This window comes from Pagrus pagrus, assembly GCF_965226575.1.
Source record: "Pagrus pagrus genome assembly, chromosome: 2".
Lineage (NCBI taxonomy): Eukaryota > Metazoa > Chordata > Actinopteri > Spariformes > Sparidae > Pagrus > Pagrus pagrus.
The window spans coordinates 27,673,656-27,690,377 of record NC_140186.1 but is presented as its reverse complement, the minus strand read 5'-3'; the positions used below and the strand labels follow the sequence as shown (position 1 = coordinate 27,690,377).

At 41.1% G+C, this 16,722-nt stretch overlaps 2 protein-coding genes across 2 annotated transcripts in view; one reads left to right on the top strand and one right to left on the bottom strand.

The window, feature by feature from the left end:
- The first annotated feature begins 1,189 nt into the window (after positions 1-1,189).
- On the top strand, positions 1,190-12,040 carry lrpap1 (low density lipoprotein receptor-related protein associated protein 1). The gene is made up of 8 exons (XM_084380633.1): positions 1,190-1,484; positions 2,475-2,619; positions 5,504-5,634; positions 6,328-6,448; positions 7,548-7,703; positions 8,594-8,676; positions 9,176-9,352; positions 9,972-12,040. The coding sequence occupies exons 1-8, from the start codon at positions 1,323-1,325 to the stop codon at positions 10,038-10,040; spliced, it is 1,044 nt and encodes a 347-aa protein (XP_084236759.1). The 5' UTR covers positions 1,190-1,322; the 3' UTR covers positions 10,041-12,040.
- Positions 10,762-16,722, bottom strand: part of LOC311273525 (protein Dok-7-like) — a 28,208-nt gene continuing 22,247 nt past the window's right edge. Inside the window, exons 9-13 of the mRNA XM_084380625.1 lie at positions 15,099-15,170; positions 14,480-14,525; positions 13,601-13,747; positions 13,217-13,432; positions 10,762-12,179 (exon numbers count right to left, since the gene is read on the bottom strand). Of these exons, the coding sequence (XP_084236751.1) occupies positions 12,043-12,179; positions 13,217-13,432; positions 13,601-13,747; positions 14,480-14,525; positions 15,099-15,170 (618 nt within the window). The 3' untranslated portion in view covers positions 10,762-12,042. The remainder of the gene's footprint in view (positions 12,180-13,216; positions 13,433-13,600; positions 13,748-14,479; positions 14,526-15,098; positions 15,171-16,722) is intronic.

Below are 16,722 nucleotides of genomic sequence, written 5' to 3'. Positions count from 1 at the left end.
ATTTAAATTCCAGTAACACTAAATAACTAATTGATTCCTATTGTCAGGTAAATAACAAAGCATTTTTTGGGCTTTGTGATTTTGGTCTTTTGTTGAGTAGATGTAAATTGTTGCATGACACTCACCCACAAGTCCATTTTTCATCCTCCCTCTTTCTCTCGCTTCATTTTAGTTTAGTTTTAGCTGAATTATATTTATTGACATAAAGTTCTAGAGCAATATTGACTCCCTCACAGATTATAATGTAATGTATTTCTGTCTGACTGTCCGTCTCACTTTCCCTCTCTATCTCCCAGTTTAATATTGTTTAATGACTTCAGTTCAGTCATTGTTGTGTATTGGCATGAATGCTGTATGAATAAATTTTGTCGAAGCGACATTCAGCAGATCAATATTAGAATGCCTGCTCTCAGTCTCCTACTAAATTGAATTAGCTTGGTTGGCATGAATATGTGATGAACAATATCAATCGGCACTTTATAAAGTGTGTGTGTGTGTGTCTGTGTGTGTCTGTGTGTGTGTGTGTGTGTGTGTGTGTGTGTGTGTGTGTGTGTGTGTGTGTGTGTGTACACTTGTGGATTATTATGCATTCTCCCAAATGGGGTTGTGATGTGAGTGTCTTCACTGTAACTTCTTCTAACTCTTTGGTCCATAACTTTTATGTGTCACACATTATGAATGTTTTACATCCTTACAACAGTTAGATAGATGGTGCATCTGGTAAATATTTAGTAATATTAGCATGTTAAATATTATATACATATATAGGCTGACATGATTGGAGTCAGGCATTATTATAACAATGCTCTGTAATCAAAAACCTTTGTTTTCAATGTCAATTGTCAATTTCCAATAGTTTGCGTAAAAATAAACACCTCTCCCACTTCTAAAGGAGAACTCCAGGAACTGCCGTTTAACTTCTGCTGTGTAACCAGAGTACATTCATGTGTGGGGCACACATCCCTTCATCATCATTGGACCATCATCGATGTGAGCAGCATCCAATCGGCTAAAACGCGTGGAGGCTTTCTATTTGCTCAGCCATCGTTGCCAGGCAACAGCGCAGAGCGGCATTTCAGGAAGTGTAGTTCAAAAAAAGGTCGTATCCTCGTTACTAGCAATACGCGGACTGGGCCAAAAAACTACATATCCCACAATGCATATTTATAGGAAGTGCCCGCCCATTTTAAGCACATGACTTGTGGTACTTTGTGTGAGCCACAACAACAGAAATTTCTGTAGTGTTGTCCAGCTAAATGTTAGCCTAGCTGGTATCTTTTCAAGCGCTTTTTCCTGTCGTTGGTTGTTTGTAGTTATTCAAAATGAAGCTTCAGTGTTTAGTCGTAGCTGTGTGCTTCAGCGTGGGTGTAATGGCCGGAAGATACTCTCGTGAAATGAACGAGCAGAAGCCGAGCAGCAGTGATGGACTGACTGTGGAGTTCAGGATAGCTAAGCTGAACCAGGTGTGGGAGAAAGCTAAAAGGGTACGTATATTATATGAGACAAACTGTAATATGTACTGTTAATGTGACGCAGTCGTAAATAGCTGTCATTATCAAGACCACACAGCCAGTGGTCAGTGAGGTGAACCAAGTAACGTTACAGTCCCAGCTTAGCCACTGCAGTTTACTTAGTAAAGTAACGTTACAGTCTGAATATTCAGTAGCATATGAAGACAAAACCTAATCATTCATGGTATGTCATGTAGGGGTGGACCGACCGATTATTGTAAATTAATTGTAAAATGTGCTAATTGGGCTCGGATGCAACATCCTCTCAGCAACAATTAACAGCCTATCAACACTGAATATTTGAATCTGCAAGGTAACTAGATATGAAACGTCTCACATGTATTTGAGAGGAAGTATGAAGTAGGAAAAAATAGAAATACTCAAGTAAAGTACGTGAAATTTGTACCTAAGAACAGCACATACTTCGGTTCATTGTTCAAAATGTTGACACAAAGAGTTTAAGTTTAAGATTTTAATTGCAAATAAACAACAGTCCCAAATATCGTTGTTCAGTCTCCTTGATTTCTAATAGTCGGTGTCAGTACACCCCTAATGTCATGCTTTATTTACCTTATGTCTTCGGTTATCTTGCCTTCATGTTTTCCTGAACTCAGACAATCAGAGCTCACTGTCCGTGGTGACCTGTCCTATGACCAGTAGTGGAGACTGATCTTGACATCTGCCATCGTGGTCAACTGGGGATTAGACCTGAGTAAAAGCTTTTTCGAGATTTTTCATAGTCATTTATCAAATGACCTAAGATAACTATTTTTCATGTGCAGCTGCAAATGAGTATTTACAGGACGTTTATCCAGGAACTGAGATTTTCCATATTAATTTATCAAATAACCTAAGATTAACCATTCTAAGTTTGCAGCTACCATACAGCGTGTATCCTCTGTCACTGTGTCCTCAAACGTTCTCCCTAACTAATGTTACCTTGTCTGTTTGTGGTTTTGACAGATGCAGCTGTCCCCTGTGCGGCAGGCAGAGCTGCACAGTGACCTGAAGATCCAGGAGAAAGATGAGATGCAGTGGAAGAAGTTAAAGGTGGAGGGGCTGGATGAGAACGGGGAGAAGGAGGCCCAGCTGCGACGTAACTTCAATGGTGAGACTATCGATGCCTGCAGGTGCAGTGAGGGATAGGTTGAACCATGTCCTCACTTTTACCTGAAGTCGCTGTAGAGTTACTCTGCCCTAAATTTAAAGTCAATGCCACTCTGTGTTGGAAATGTAATGATTTTGACAAATATGTATGCTTGAAATGTTGGCTATAGTTCTGTGCGTGTTTCACCGAGAGAATGTCAGAAAATGTATTGATTTGTTCAGAAATGATACTCCAGGTGGTTTACAAGGATATGACCAAGTTACGTAGTTGAATAAAGTAAAAAACATTGGCCAGCTGTGCTTTTAAGAAATCAGAATCTGTGCTGGCAATGAGACAGTTATGCTGATGTCTCCATCAACATTTTTTGGACTTTTTCAAAACCTTGTGTCTTCCACATTGTATTCAGAGGCTACTGTGGCCTCTGGCACCTTCCTGACAGATTGAAGGTTAATCCAGTGTAGATCCTATCAGGTGTCAAACGTTATATGTTGCCAGTGGTTTAAAGAGATCAGTTAAGACAGCAGGGTGAGTTTAAATTTAGTCAATCGATAGAGTCTGTATTTTGTATTTTTTCACAGTTTATGTCTGTCTAATTAAATGTCATGAGGTTTTTTTGGTAAAGGGTGAATAATACTGGAACCTATCAGGATCATGTACTAAATGCAAATGCCCAGGAATACATTTCTGTGGATATGATAGTTTACATAATAAACTCTGCCCTTTGGCTGGTGGAATAACTAATGGGTTGCTTTCCACAACATTGGCCAAGTCTCAAAGGAAATATAATTCCTCATCTCTATCAAGGCTTAGACTGTTGCCAACATCTCCATAACCCATAAATCAAATTAAGACTAGCTATCACACTAAAAAGCATGCAAATTTCATAATGTGCAGTGATAGCATGCAGCTTTAGCATGTCGAAGAAAGCTACGAGTATATATGAAACACTGGCAAAGAAATCTTTTTTATAATTATGGAACTCGTGGTCAGTAGAGGATTAAAACATCCCATGATTCTTTGCAGTCAGAGCTCATTGAGTAAACATTATGATGGGGAGTGAAGCAGGATCAATAGCACTAAGCATCTACATAGCTCTATCTCTCTATCTCTTTCTTTGGCAATGTTATGATACCATTTCCATCATAATAGGCGAATCACTGCACAAAAAGTAAAACAGAACAAGAAAGCGAAAGCCCCTTGAGCCTGTCGCTGTAGTATACATGATTTCACCCATTTAGCATGATTTCTCCTTATTTTTTTGCGTCTGTCTCTTCACCAGTGCCATTTGCAACTTTCAACAGACAAATTCTTGTTTACAAGTGGCTATATTAGAGAGAGCAGTGTCAACAATGCTGCTTTATCTTCACAGCAGTTTGTTTATCTGCAGTCCTGAGACTTCCGGTTTTCCCTTTTTTAACGACAAAGACAAACTACGGCTACCCATTTTTAATGGAGAGGTATTTCTTCTCACACAGCTGTCCATTGGCTGAGTGTGTTGCATGGTCCACCTTTTTGGCAGAGACACAGGCAATTTAGGGCAGTGCAACAGTCACCACTAGCCATCTCAGCTGTTTGTGTCTGGGCCCTGAGATGTTCAAAAAGACAGAACTAGTTTTTCTGTTAGCGGAAACTTGTTTGTGGAGTGCCACCGGCTTCCCTGTTCTTCTAAAGGGAAGTTAGTTTTCTGTTTGCATTTTCACTTTGTGTGTTTAAAGGGTAAATCTTTGTTTTTTGGATAACATAATAAAACCTGAAAACTGATTTGGGAGTTAAGCTTTCTTTTGTAATGTGTTACTCCCCACAGCCCCTAGACCTCCCTGGGGACGTAACAGAGATGAATCCTGTCACATTGCTTCTTGTTGATCTTGGAGCTTGTTTTACTGTTGGCGCATTGTAGATCACCTGGGTCAAGAGCCTCAGCTAAACCCATAAAATGTGTAGTATACGAGCCCAAAAGTGCTGTAGGGGGTTGTCTACAAGGTCTTGCATGCTGTTTATGAGGATTTTAAACTCGCCTTCTGCATGTAGACACTCCTAACGAAGCATCAGTAGTTAATAACTGACACTGATGGTTCACCAATATGTTGAGATGGTGCTGAATCAGCTGCTGCAGTAACAGTTTTACTAGAGCAGAATAATGAGCCCCGAGCTTCTTCAGAGCTAAGTCCAGCTTTGTATTGTTATGCTGCAGCCTGAAATGTTGAGACAGGACTGGATTACTATTATATATTGTTCTGCTCAGTATATTTTGCACGTAACTAACAATATGAGTCACAGTAATGCCAAATATGTGGTAACATAATACATTATTTGTCCTAGAAAACAAGTCTTTGGATGCATTTCAAATCTTTTGTCTTCATTTGTTTTCTTTGTATGTTCAATTTTGGGCTCTGTTAAGTGAGTGAGTGGGAGGCTAAATAAGCATTTTCTCTTCCTCTCACTATCTCATTTTCAAGTTTTTCAGGTTAGGAGCAGCATGACAAAGACTACGTGGATTTCACCTACTGTGTGCTAATTATGTTGAGAAAAAAGTGAAGTTAGTTTGCTTTGATAAGCTCTCGTCAGATTCCCAGACTGTAAACTCTGTTTGTTGGCCCCTTCTGCTATTTTCAGAGGCTCATTCATTCATGCAGAGATGCTTCTCCCTTTGCTGTTCCTTTTAAAAATGGGTGTGACTTTAGAATTGATGAGTTGCTGTCAAAGGTTGTGGTTCCTCTGGGTCATTTTTGATGTGAAATGTTTTAGTCTTGCTTAAATGATGAATTTATCCGTGTCTTAGTCACTTTAGATTCTCTTGTGTATCAAACCGCTTCCTCTCACGACAGCTCCAGTTGTTACTCCTTCCATGCTCATGTCAGGATCATTTGTTTGTTACGTTGTGCAGTGATCCTGGCCAAGTACGGAATGGATGGGAAAAGAGACACTCGACCAATGGAGAACAACTACCTGAAGGATCACGACACCAAAGAGGGAGACATATTTGATGATCCCAGACTGGACAAACTCTGGAACAAGGTGTGTATGTGTACAGAGAACAGAGGAGGAAAAATATTGAAATACATTGCAGCTGGTGGATGAAACTCTACCACGGCTGTTAGATAAGAAAGGCACACACCTCAAATCGGCTACAAAGAATTGTCACCCAGTTTCACATAAAAGAGATCAGGTGCAACCAGTGTCTTACCAAGGTAAAAGCTTTTTAGGTCACAGTTACAAGGTTCTCACTCAGCACTACCAGTAATCTTTCAAAGCAGCTTTTACATTTGTCACAGTAACTGCACTCTTGTACCTAAAAAAAGAAAGTATGACACACTGCTGCATACTTTGACAGAAAGTATGCAGCAAGTGAAAAAAGTTTTAATCGGGCTCCGTCAGAAATTATGTCTAAAGGACCAGAGCAACAACTGTCTGTTAAAACTAGAGCCCGACAGATATATCGTGACACATATGTTGTCCAACTTGTGCCGATATGAACATTTTTCTTGTCCATTGAGTTTATAGATTATCAGATGTCTATATTACAGGTATTGTCATATTTGATGCCACCTAAACCTTCACAAAAATGTAGCCAGGGAATGGAACTGCAACATGTAGTGATCCTATTAGGAAAGCCACTGCCTTTCTCCTTCATCCAAATTATGGCTTAATGGTCTCCAGCTTCTTTTGAGACTAACTCCGTTCTGTCTCTGATGACTCCCCTCCCACCAGGCCAAGAGCTCAGGGAAGTTCTCCAATGAGGAGTTGCTGAGCCTGAAGAGGGAGTTCCAGCATCACAAGGACAAGATTCATGAGTACAACATCCTCATGGACACCGTCAGCAGGACGGAGGGTGAGTCGCATGAATCAGTCCTGTTGCTCTGCTGCCAAGCAGAAGTGTCACACCACATCTGCTTGGTATCTTCAAGGCCAAGTTTATGAACCTTTAAGCTCTGTCATCCTCTCTACTGTTCACTACCACATTATATGACTGGGCAAGTAAATGAATGCAAAGCAATAAACCTTCTCACCCTTTTCACCCTTATTTGGCTGTTACAGTTCTGCTGTTGCTCAAGTTAGTCACCCAAAAATCAGTGTGAGGTGCTCTCTGTCTTTCTGTTCAGTCTTGTGGTCATGTACGTAAGTGGCAGGTATCAGACCGCACATGTTGCCACCCACCACTCTGTTCTCTTATCAGTGCTTGTCACATCACATCAAGCTGTGAGTTTTAAGCTGAGCTGACACACACAGCTGAGCTGTGTTTTCAGATCAACTCGGGGAGGACAGCCACGTCTGCCTCGGACGTGACTGACACTCTGCAGCTGTTTCATGCCAGAACTTTCCGTTAGCGCTCCACAGAGCTACATCTCTACCGAGCGAGCCGGGGGTGTTTTTCTGCTTGTCTGATGCATTTAAATATTGAGCCAATCACATGTTGCCTTAAGGGGACACTCCATACACCCCCACAATACCACCACCTCCATCCATGCAAGCTTTTACTGCCCATCAAGGTTCCCTAGTCTTCTTTTTATCACGGTGTTGCCTTTTTACTTTCAATCCAAATGTCAGCCATTATCACTGAGTCCATGAGGCGCTGTCCAGTTGCCCTTTGTCCGCACTTTACCTCCTAACCTTTTTCTAAGGTGAGGCAGGCAGGTATTTCATAAGCACACTTATTGTATTAACCAGTAGGCTCAAATGATACTCAAGGTTCTCATGAGAAACTAAATGTGATATATGAAGAAAAAGCCAGTCCTGCCATAAAAGTTTCACAGGTTATTTTATAGCTTCTACTAAACTCTCCTTATTAAATGCTGCTTTTCCTTCTCCTTTTATTGCTTTTTCGTTCTCTTCATTTTGTGCTCCCGTCTGAACAACCCACCCAACCCCATCGGCTTTTGACTCCTAACTGTCTCCTCCTCTTCTTTCCCTCTGTCCGTTCACCTCAACAGAGATACACAAGAATGTGATCTCTCCCCTGGAGGGCGACGTCAAAGAGCATGTGCTGCACCAGAAGCACACGGACCTGAAGCATAAAATGAGAGACCTGAACCAGGGCTTCGAGCGCCTCCGAAAGCTCAGCCACGAGGGCTTCAGTGAAGACAGCGGTGAGAGAGAGAGAGCGCATGCACACACACACACACACAGTTAGTCTCTTTCTGCATCTCAGCCTCACTCCGCATTTATCTCATCAGCTTAATCACTGGGATTTGTAATCATAATAACACACTCACTCTGTCGCATCACAGTTAGCAGGCATTGATATGCTAACAGCTTAACTCAAGTGTTTTGTGCTTTTAGTTTCAAACTGAATATGTCTCTAAATTGAAAAGTATTAGTTATTAGGGGTTATTTAAAGAAGCGCACATCGCTGCATCAATCCTCTGACGTAAACCAGCTTGTCCTTGTGCTATTTAACTCACCCGATACTCTCTTGTTATTTAATTTTTGAATAGTTCACAGTCTTTTATCCCTCATACCCTGCTTCTTTTGCTGGAGTGTACTGCAGAGTTTGTTGTTGGGTTTCAATTGTGAAGGTTTCAGCGGGAGTCTGTCAGGGAGTTTAGCTAAGGTGATGTTCCTGCTGCTGATTCAAACTGGCTCCTTCCGCTCTCCTAATTCCCCTCCAGGTTGTTTCTCTCTCAGCCACTTGTTCTCATCTTCCCCTCACTTCCTGCCTCAATTTGCTCAAAACAGTCCTAATCTCCTCCTCCCTGTTTTCTCTGCCAGGTTTTTCCTATAAGTGCAGGTCTGTAGAAAATCTGCGACAGCACCTAAATCTGAGCTGTGAATTCCTTCCTTTAATATTGTGTGTTTACCAAATGAGTGAGCAAGGAAAGCTTGTTGTTGTGATTGTATCTTATAAAACATCTGCTGTGACTGCTCCTCTTTTAAGCTCTGTCCCTCTTGAGTGTGCACGTATTGGATGCGGCTCCAGACTGACTATTGGGCCGTTTATCTCTTCATCTTTCCCTCCCTTTTGATTATCCCTCCACAGAGTTTCGGGAGCCCCGTGTGATTGAACTGTGGGAGGCTGCCAAGAGAGCCAACCTCAGTGAAGATGAGCTGGACTCTCTCAAGGTAGCTCTTACATCATTATGACAGTTTTTGGGCACTTCTGCTTTACTTCTAGACAACACATATTGTTCAGCTACTGCTGAACTCTTAGAAACTTTTTAATCAAGTGCTCTTTTGTGAACAGCTGTATTAATTTATATAGTGTACTTGGTAGCTAAGTACTCCTTGTGTATGGTAAGCCTTAAAGCCTAGAGCACACATTTCCAATGCACAAGTATTCCCCTCTCCTATCTCTCATTGTGATCCTTTCACCTTTTGTCCCACGAGCAGAGATTCACAGCGAACAACTCAATTTAAATTTCAATTCTTTTTAAAGTTATCTGGCTTCAAGATAAGATGTATCAGTGGGGAAACATTCAGCAGGTCTCTTCTATGTGACATCTCCACTCCACTCACTGCTCGAGATGCATATCAGCTGTCCCTGTGCAGCTGTGCATGTAATTGAAGGTGAACTGAACTTGCACCCCTCTGCGCGCGTGCCCTCCTTTCCTTGTTCACTTAGGAGGAGCTGCGACACTTTGAGACCAAGGTGGAGAAGCACAGCCACTACCAGGAGCAGCTGGAGCTTTCCCACCAGAAGCTGCAACACGTGGAGGCTTTAGGGGACAAAGACCACATCAAGAAGACACAGGAGAAATACAACACACTCGCTGAGAAGACCAGAGAGATAAGTTACAAGGTAAGGAAGGACGAAAAAACAAAAAGGTTGTCTGTTAGCTCGTCCTATATATTGTCCAACACTGTCCAATAGCTGACTTCTGCAGTAAAAAGTAATTTTGTCACAAAAGGCAAGAAATAAAACATTGCTTTAACAGCACCTTATATTGTTCCTGTCTTAGAAGAATGGAGTCTCTTATTGCTGAAAAGACGTTTAAAAAAACATCTGTCATCACTGTTGAAAAGATGTTCCCAACTGGTTCAAAAGTGAACATACCATGACAACTTTTGGTGAAATGTCTTCTTCAGCAAGTTTGTCTCACAAGTCACAGTGCGGAGCAGTCAAAGCTGTAACGCTCTAAGAACTTGTGCAAGCACGTCTTATTTTACATTAATGTATAAAACTGCTCCTATTATGATGTCCTGGAACAAACAAGCTCAGCACTGGCAACAGTGCAGCTGATAATCTATTATATGATACGCCAATTAATGTTTCAGCTATGTCAAATTCCTTTTTAATTGATAAGTCTGTCTAATTTTTTATTGATTATTTGTATCAGCGCCATAGTACAGCATGTTTTGTTGTAAATTTCTCTGACACCACACAAACTGAACTACTGTCTTGTATTGTCTGAATCCAGATGAAGAAACACATGCAGGACTTGTCCAACAAGATCTCTCGTCAAGGACTTGACCACAATGAGCTCTGAGAGCCTCGGATCGTCACATCAGCGAAGGTTGAATGAACTCAAAAAATTCCTTCCTCAACCACACACAACGTTCCTCTATTCCCCTTCAACTACTGTACAAAAAAATCAATGTTTTCTACTTTTCTAGTGTTGTTAGTTGTTGATTTGTCGAAAAACAGCTGAATGAATGAATTGTGGGTTGTTTGTACATATTACTCATGAGATATTTCTTATAAATCAGCTGGACTTTTTGTGATAAATAACTGATCGGATTATCAGTCACGGTACAGATAAAATGAAGGTGGAACAGTTCATGAAATATTCTGATACTCTGTAGCAACATTTATTTGCAGAACTAATGGCAGGCAGGTGTAGAGGAAAAGTCTGGCTCAGAATGTGGCAGTACTCTGAGAAAGCCAAATACTGTGTGGGTGGTCGGAGAGGGATGGAGCAGCAGTTGAGTCACTCTAAACCAGATGATGTAGTTAAGCTGCCGAGGGATGGTTCCAGTCTTGGGGAGCAGCCAACTGACTGCATGAGAATATTGGCGCAGTGGCGGCCAGACAATTCGTCCACACCCGTCTGAATTTAGCTGTGCAAGTAATAAATGCTACATCAGATTGGCTGTTACTACTGTAGTAAGTCGTGGTTTGATCGGCTGAAATATTGTCATGTTACTGCTATTGTCTAATCAGCATTAAATTAAGAATTCAGGATAGAAGCACTGAAACCCAGAAACATGAAAATGTAACAGCAATCTTTAATATTCAGTAAGATACAGGTGCCAACAACATACAAACAGTAATACTTTAAAAATATAGTTTCATATCATTCATACTGTCTTAGCATAAATAAAAGCAGTTAGTATTTACAAGTCGGGTAGAGGACAGCAGTCCCTGTAGTGACATTAGCAAGCTATTCTCAGCTGAAAGTTTTTCTAACTCTTCCTCAAGTTGTTTCTCTCTCGTGGTCTTCACTTCAGACACAGCGGTGGGGAGCCGCCACCATAAAAATAAATTAGCGTCAAATATTGGACAATTTGTCCTGATGATATCAAGAGGGAGGTGAGAAATTGGAACACACACAGGCTGTGCTTTACCATTCATCAATTCCTGCCCTCTCACAGAGCAGAAGCAGAGACATTGATTACCGTGATGAATAATGTTACTGGCAAGCTGATTACTCAGTCATGTCCTGCTCGGGCCACATGGGCCTGGATTAATGTAATTTGCACCTGAGATATAACTCTAAGCTGCTTATTTCAATCGAATGCATTTAAGCTCTGATGTGGAATGATAGCCAAGCAAGCTGGGACTCTTACCAGTCGATTGTAAGGTGTCAGTGCGATGAGAGGGGGCTCGATCTCATTATTTGATAATATTCTGCTTCAACGCTGCAATAAATCATTTCAATTTAAATAATGGCAGTCTGTGACCTCTTGGTAAGAGAAGTAACAATAAATAGAGCCACGCCCAGATAGTCTGAAGAAGTAAAGCTTAATAAAACACAACTTGTTGCCAAGCAAAGCAAATCTTTGTCTCTGTAATATAAGTGGTAAACATTATTGTTTGGTGCCATTCATGCATAATTAAGGCCGTTTATATGAATGCTCAACAGTCTTCCTGAGAGAATCTTTGAAGAGGCAGATAGCTTTTCCTCCTACCTCAGCAGACATAAGTGCCATGCAGCCAAAAAAAGTAACATTTCTGGGTAAATGTCATCGAGAGACACAGGAAATCACTAATTTAAGTACAATTATGTGAGAAATTACAACAGAACACAAAACAAAACCAAGATGGCAGCTGCATAAGAGACTCTACCAGACTTCTCATATTTTCTTCTTAGTGGAATGGATTGCTGTTGGGAAATTGCTGTATACTGGGACAACTGTGGGTGTGTTTGAAGTACAGCAATGATTGGTATGACCAACAACTGCAGTGGAGCGCTTCAGCTTATTCAGAGAGATGGAGAGAGTCGGCAGTGAAAACTATTTTGAAGTGTCATGGAGTTGGGCGTTGCAGTGTCAGTTTGGTGGCCCTCGCCGCCTGCTCTCCAGCTGAGTCAGTCTGTCCTCCCTGCCCTGAACATGCTCCGCCCCCACTCTCTGAGCCGTTTCCATGGCAGTGATGTCGAGGTGGGCGTACCTGATGGAGCCCTCTTCTGGTCGGGAAATCGGTGGTCGAGGGGAAGAAAAGAGAAAACATTTCTGCTTTGTGTTCTTTGATTTAAAAATTTTCACATGTCAGTGATCTCTCAAATGACCCTGTATTAAATGAAGCATACATAGTTTTTTCTGACATTTCCTTCATTGTTGTTGCTGAATTGAACTCTAAACCATTAATTTCATCTGACTGTAAATATGCATACAATTATTTCAAGATGTACTCTTTAATTTGCCGATTCATAGTTGAGAATTTTGATACATTTAGATTGTTTGGAAACTGCTTTATGTCACAAGTCAAAAATGTGTGATTAAACCACATAAATGAAGTTCTAACCTGCACTAAAAATCTAATTCATATGTCTGTTTTACATAAATAAATTGGTTCTACCCAGTGCACTGATTTGTCACTGCTTTACACCAAATGGCACAGAAAACATCCTCATGCACTTTTTTAAATATCACCGATAAATACAGAGAGGCGGGAAAATAAGCAACAGCAGCACACTGCTCTCACCAACCAACTATGTAAAAAAAACAACTGTGTTTATAGTTTTGTTAGTCCATCATAATGGCAGCAGTGTTATATCTTTCTTTGGTTGTACATTTGTAATAATCAGTACACATTATCGAGAGTGTATCGATACACTGTACTAGTGTTTTTTCAATTAAGTGCCCATATACCCCCACCTTCTCTAGAAGGGAATTAAATTCAGAGCTGTTGTTCCTAACAGACACTATGCAAGCCTTGTTATATTCTTATAAAAATCCAGAAATGTTTTAATGTTTTCCCCTTTGTATTGTATATCAGTATGGTATTGAATATCAATATTTTGAACGTGTTGTATCAGAGTTAGAAATTCCAGTAATGTGACAACACTAGTGCATGCTAATAAGACATTGGGACTATGGGTGGTGGAGACGTGATGCAAAAGCTGAAACCATTCCCGCAGAAGCCAGATAGGAAAGGAGAAAGCAGCAGCGGGAAAAGACAAATAGAGATTTAAAATGGCCATCTGAGGCTCAGTGTTCTTACTGGGTCTGCAGAGCAGCAGAGTGTTATCTCTGACAGCACTGTTCGAACTGCAGACTGGAGCTGAGCCGGGCTCCTGCAGGTCCAGCTCCGTGTAGAGCAGCTCCCTGTTAGGTCTAGCTGGCAGGGGGCTGATGGGGATGTTAACATAATTAACTGTGCTGTCACTTTGGAGCCTAGTGTCCAGGGACAGCGATGGATTGACAGACTGAAACATACCTGAGGGAAAAATCCAAAAAGAATGTTGTTAAACTGAGTTCAGATTTGATCCTGGACCAGCAGGATAAAGTGTCAATACACAAACACCAACATAAATGGGTTATATCTGGAAAACATCACACATGACTATTCACTTATCACTTATCAGAAATTGTGTAATTTTCTCACCACTGGCTGATGTTGGTCTGAACATGCTCAGCGCAGCAGGCAGAGGTGGCGGGGCAGAGGGTCGCTGAGAGAGCAATGACCTCTTCAGACCTGCCAATTCATCACCAACATCCCCAGTGTGTTCCTCTGTCACACAGAGAGGAGGGTCTGGAACACATGTTTAGCACAATAGTGTTTTATGCTGTTAGTCTAGTTCACATGGCTTTGATGGAAGTATTCAGATTATATAGTAAACCAGAAAAAATTACACTTCAAGAATAAGTTTTAAATACAATACACACACACACACAGTGTTTCTTGCTTGTAATAAGTAAAAAAAAAACTGACAATGGAACAATTAAAAAAATGTCCCATTTATCTCAGTGAAATGTTACTTTCTAGGTGATTGTTCCTTCTATGAAGTGTAATGAGATTACTGAATGATAGAAATTAGACAAATATACTTAAAATTATAATAAAATGTTTAGCTTCCAATGCAAAATACTCCATTACAGGTAAGTTTTTCATTTAAAATCTATAATCTGTGAAAGTATGTATTAGTATAAGTGGCATCATCAAAATATACTAAAATTGTCAAAAGTTATATTACTCATTATGAAGCAGAAAGGGTGACAACAGTGCTAGATTATAAACAAAACAAAAAACTTATTTGATTGCATTACTGACAAGAAAAACATAGCTGGATGAGGTGGAGCTAATTCTGACAACTTTATATGCTGTTGGGTAGTTTAATCTATGAAATGTATCATATTTTATAAACTGTAGTGGAGGGGAATGTACACGTGATATGGGAACGATGTAAACATCAAAAGTGTACACATGTACAGTACTTAATTACTTTCCACGACCCAAGCGCACTAATTGCATTCCCAAACACACCTTGTGTATGTGCAGGTGGTGACAGGCTTGATGGTGAGTTGGCAACCTGGAAAACAAATAATGAAAAAGTACATTTAATGATTTTATCTCCAAGCACTGTAGATTTGGCTAAAATGCACAAAGCTTATAAACTGTATCAGTTTTAAGAAATGAGATTTTGCCATGTTTGATTTAAAGAAATACTATTTTACTTTTGTTGAACTGCAGTCATCGTAGCTGCAAGTAATCACGTATCATTACATGATAATTGCACTTCAAATTCCCATTTATTTCCCCAATATTCTCTTGAGTCAAAGATATCATGCTAATCTAATGAGTAAGATTGTAGTGCAGCAATAACACAATTAGTAAGGAGCCTCTGATTGTATTGAAATGAGCAACGATGTGTTTAATTGCTTATTAATTCAAGGATCAATGCAATTTCCCTACCCCTCATTTTGAAGCGTCCTTGCCCTTCAGAGCAGAGTTACAAAGAGTAGTGGTTGAAATCTCCCTGTTGTAAACACGCAAAAAACAGCGTGGTAGGGGCAAGGGGCCCAACTTTTAACTAACCCTTCTGAATGTCTTGCTTTGAGCATACACAAACTCCCAGACTCAAAATGGGCAGATGAAATCTTACCTGAGTCAAGCATCTGTTCCTCGCTGACCGCCACTGTTCTGGTGTAATGTAGTTGTCCAAACCATGGCCACACTGGGTGGGGAGAGAGAGAGAGCTAGAGAGCTTATTGAAGACACGGGCTTAATTGTTGGTGAGAAATGAGATATGGAGAGGGGAGATGTTGTCAGCAGCTGTGAGACAGGCTTTGAACAACATTGATTAGGAAAAAAGAACAAAGAGGGGAGGTGTGAGGGCACGAGGTGAAGAGATACAGAGCTGCGAGGACAGAGCAGACATCTGTAGGAGGTGGCAGACAAGAGAGAACCAACTCAGACATGAGAAATCTCTGACAAGGATCCCAATTTACCATTTTCTCCTGCCCACAGCAGCTAATAAATAGTAGCTGGCTCAAGCGTCGAGAATATTATCCGTCTTACAGTTTGTTTCAGCAGACATAACACAAGTTGCAGAATCAGCCGTCGTCTCATTACCCGACATGAAGGACGTGTGGTTTGCGCCACATTGAACCGCTGACACATCTGAGTCGAGGAATGATGAATAAAGAAAACTCATTTGTGTTTCATACAACAGGATTGTCCTCTCTGAGGCTTTCTGCTGGTTTCATCACTACTCATTAACTTACTCGGTCCCCTCTCGCGCGCCCTCTCTCTCTCCACCATACACATGATGTATAATGAACACACACACTCCTACACAAGCTGTCAGAAATCACAAGACATGCTGCTTCCTCTCCTGCTCCGATGATAATTTGCTCGCTACGAGGCGGTAGGCGCTTTTCACAACCCATCAGAAAATTAATTAGACAATGTGGAGAAGTCACTTCCGAGGGCTTTCGAGGTTTCAGACAAAGGTATCAAAGGGAAAACAAGCGGCTGTAGACAGGTTTTTGACGGAAACCCACACCTAATTTTTCACAATTAGCGTTTTTTCTATTTTAGCTGTTTGGAGCCTCGGCGGGTGGCACTGTCGCCTCACACTGAGAGGAACCTGGCTTTGATTCACACTTGCCTCGGTTCTGTGTTTGAATCTTCTCACACCCTGTGGTTTTCAGACCAAAGACATGCAAAGTCACTCGGACTGCAGACTAAACTGCCCATATGGAAGAAGCTGAGGAGGCGTGCTGTGATCGCAGGATACACTGCAGTTGAAAATGAGCTGGCGTAAGACAGAGAGCTAACAAATGGATAGGGAAGTTCTTTCTGTGCTCTTGTGTGGCGGTAATGGTTAATGATGCTGGTGATCCCCAGTTTGAACCTAATTATAGCATGTATATTTCATGCAGAAAATATTACATTTAGCGGCTTTTCCGCTCCCAGGGCAAGCACTACTCAGCACTTCCAGCTTCTCCATGAGCCTTCAAACCATTGACTGCTGTAAATCACAATTACGAAGGCAGCCACCCAAGTGAGTCATTAGGGTGAATAGCAAGTAGCAGTGTGTGTGTGTGTGTGTGTGTGTGTGTGTGTGAAGAGGCCAGGTAATTGCTACTTGAACTGATGGTCCATCAGTCACAAAAGCTGCAAAATTACGTAATATTCCAAGGGCAAAAGTCAAGAATTACAAAGGCCAAACAGAGGAAGAGTACATTAGGAAGAGGACCCTCACCAAGACTGGAGACACTTAA

Excerpts from the sequence above, each read along its gene's own strand:
- lrpap1 (XM_084380633.1), top strand. The coding sequence starts at position 1,323 with ATGAAGCTTCAGTGTTTAGTCGTAGCTGTGTGCTTCAGCGTGGGTGTA. Across the intron at positions 2,620-5,503 it reads GCTGCGACGTAACTTCAATG|TGATCCTGGCCAAGTACGGA; the intron begins GTGAGACTATCG and ends TACGTTGTGCAG. Across the intron at positions 9,353-9,971 it reads CCAGAGAGATAAGTTACAAG|ATGAAGAAACACATGCAGGA; the intron begins GTAAGGAAGGAC and ends GTCTGAATCCAG.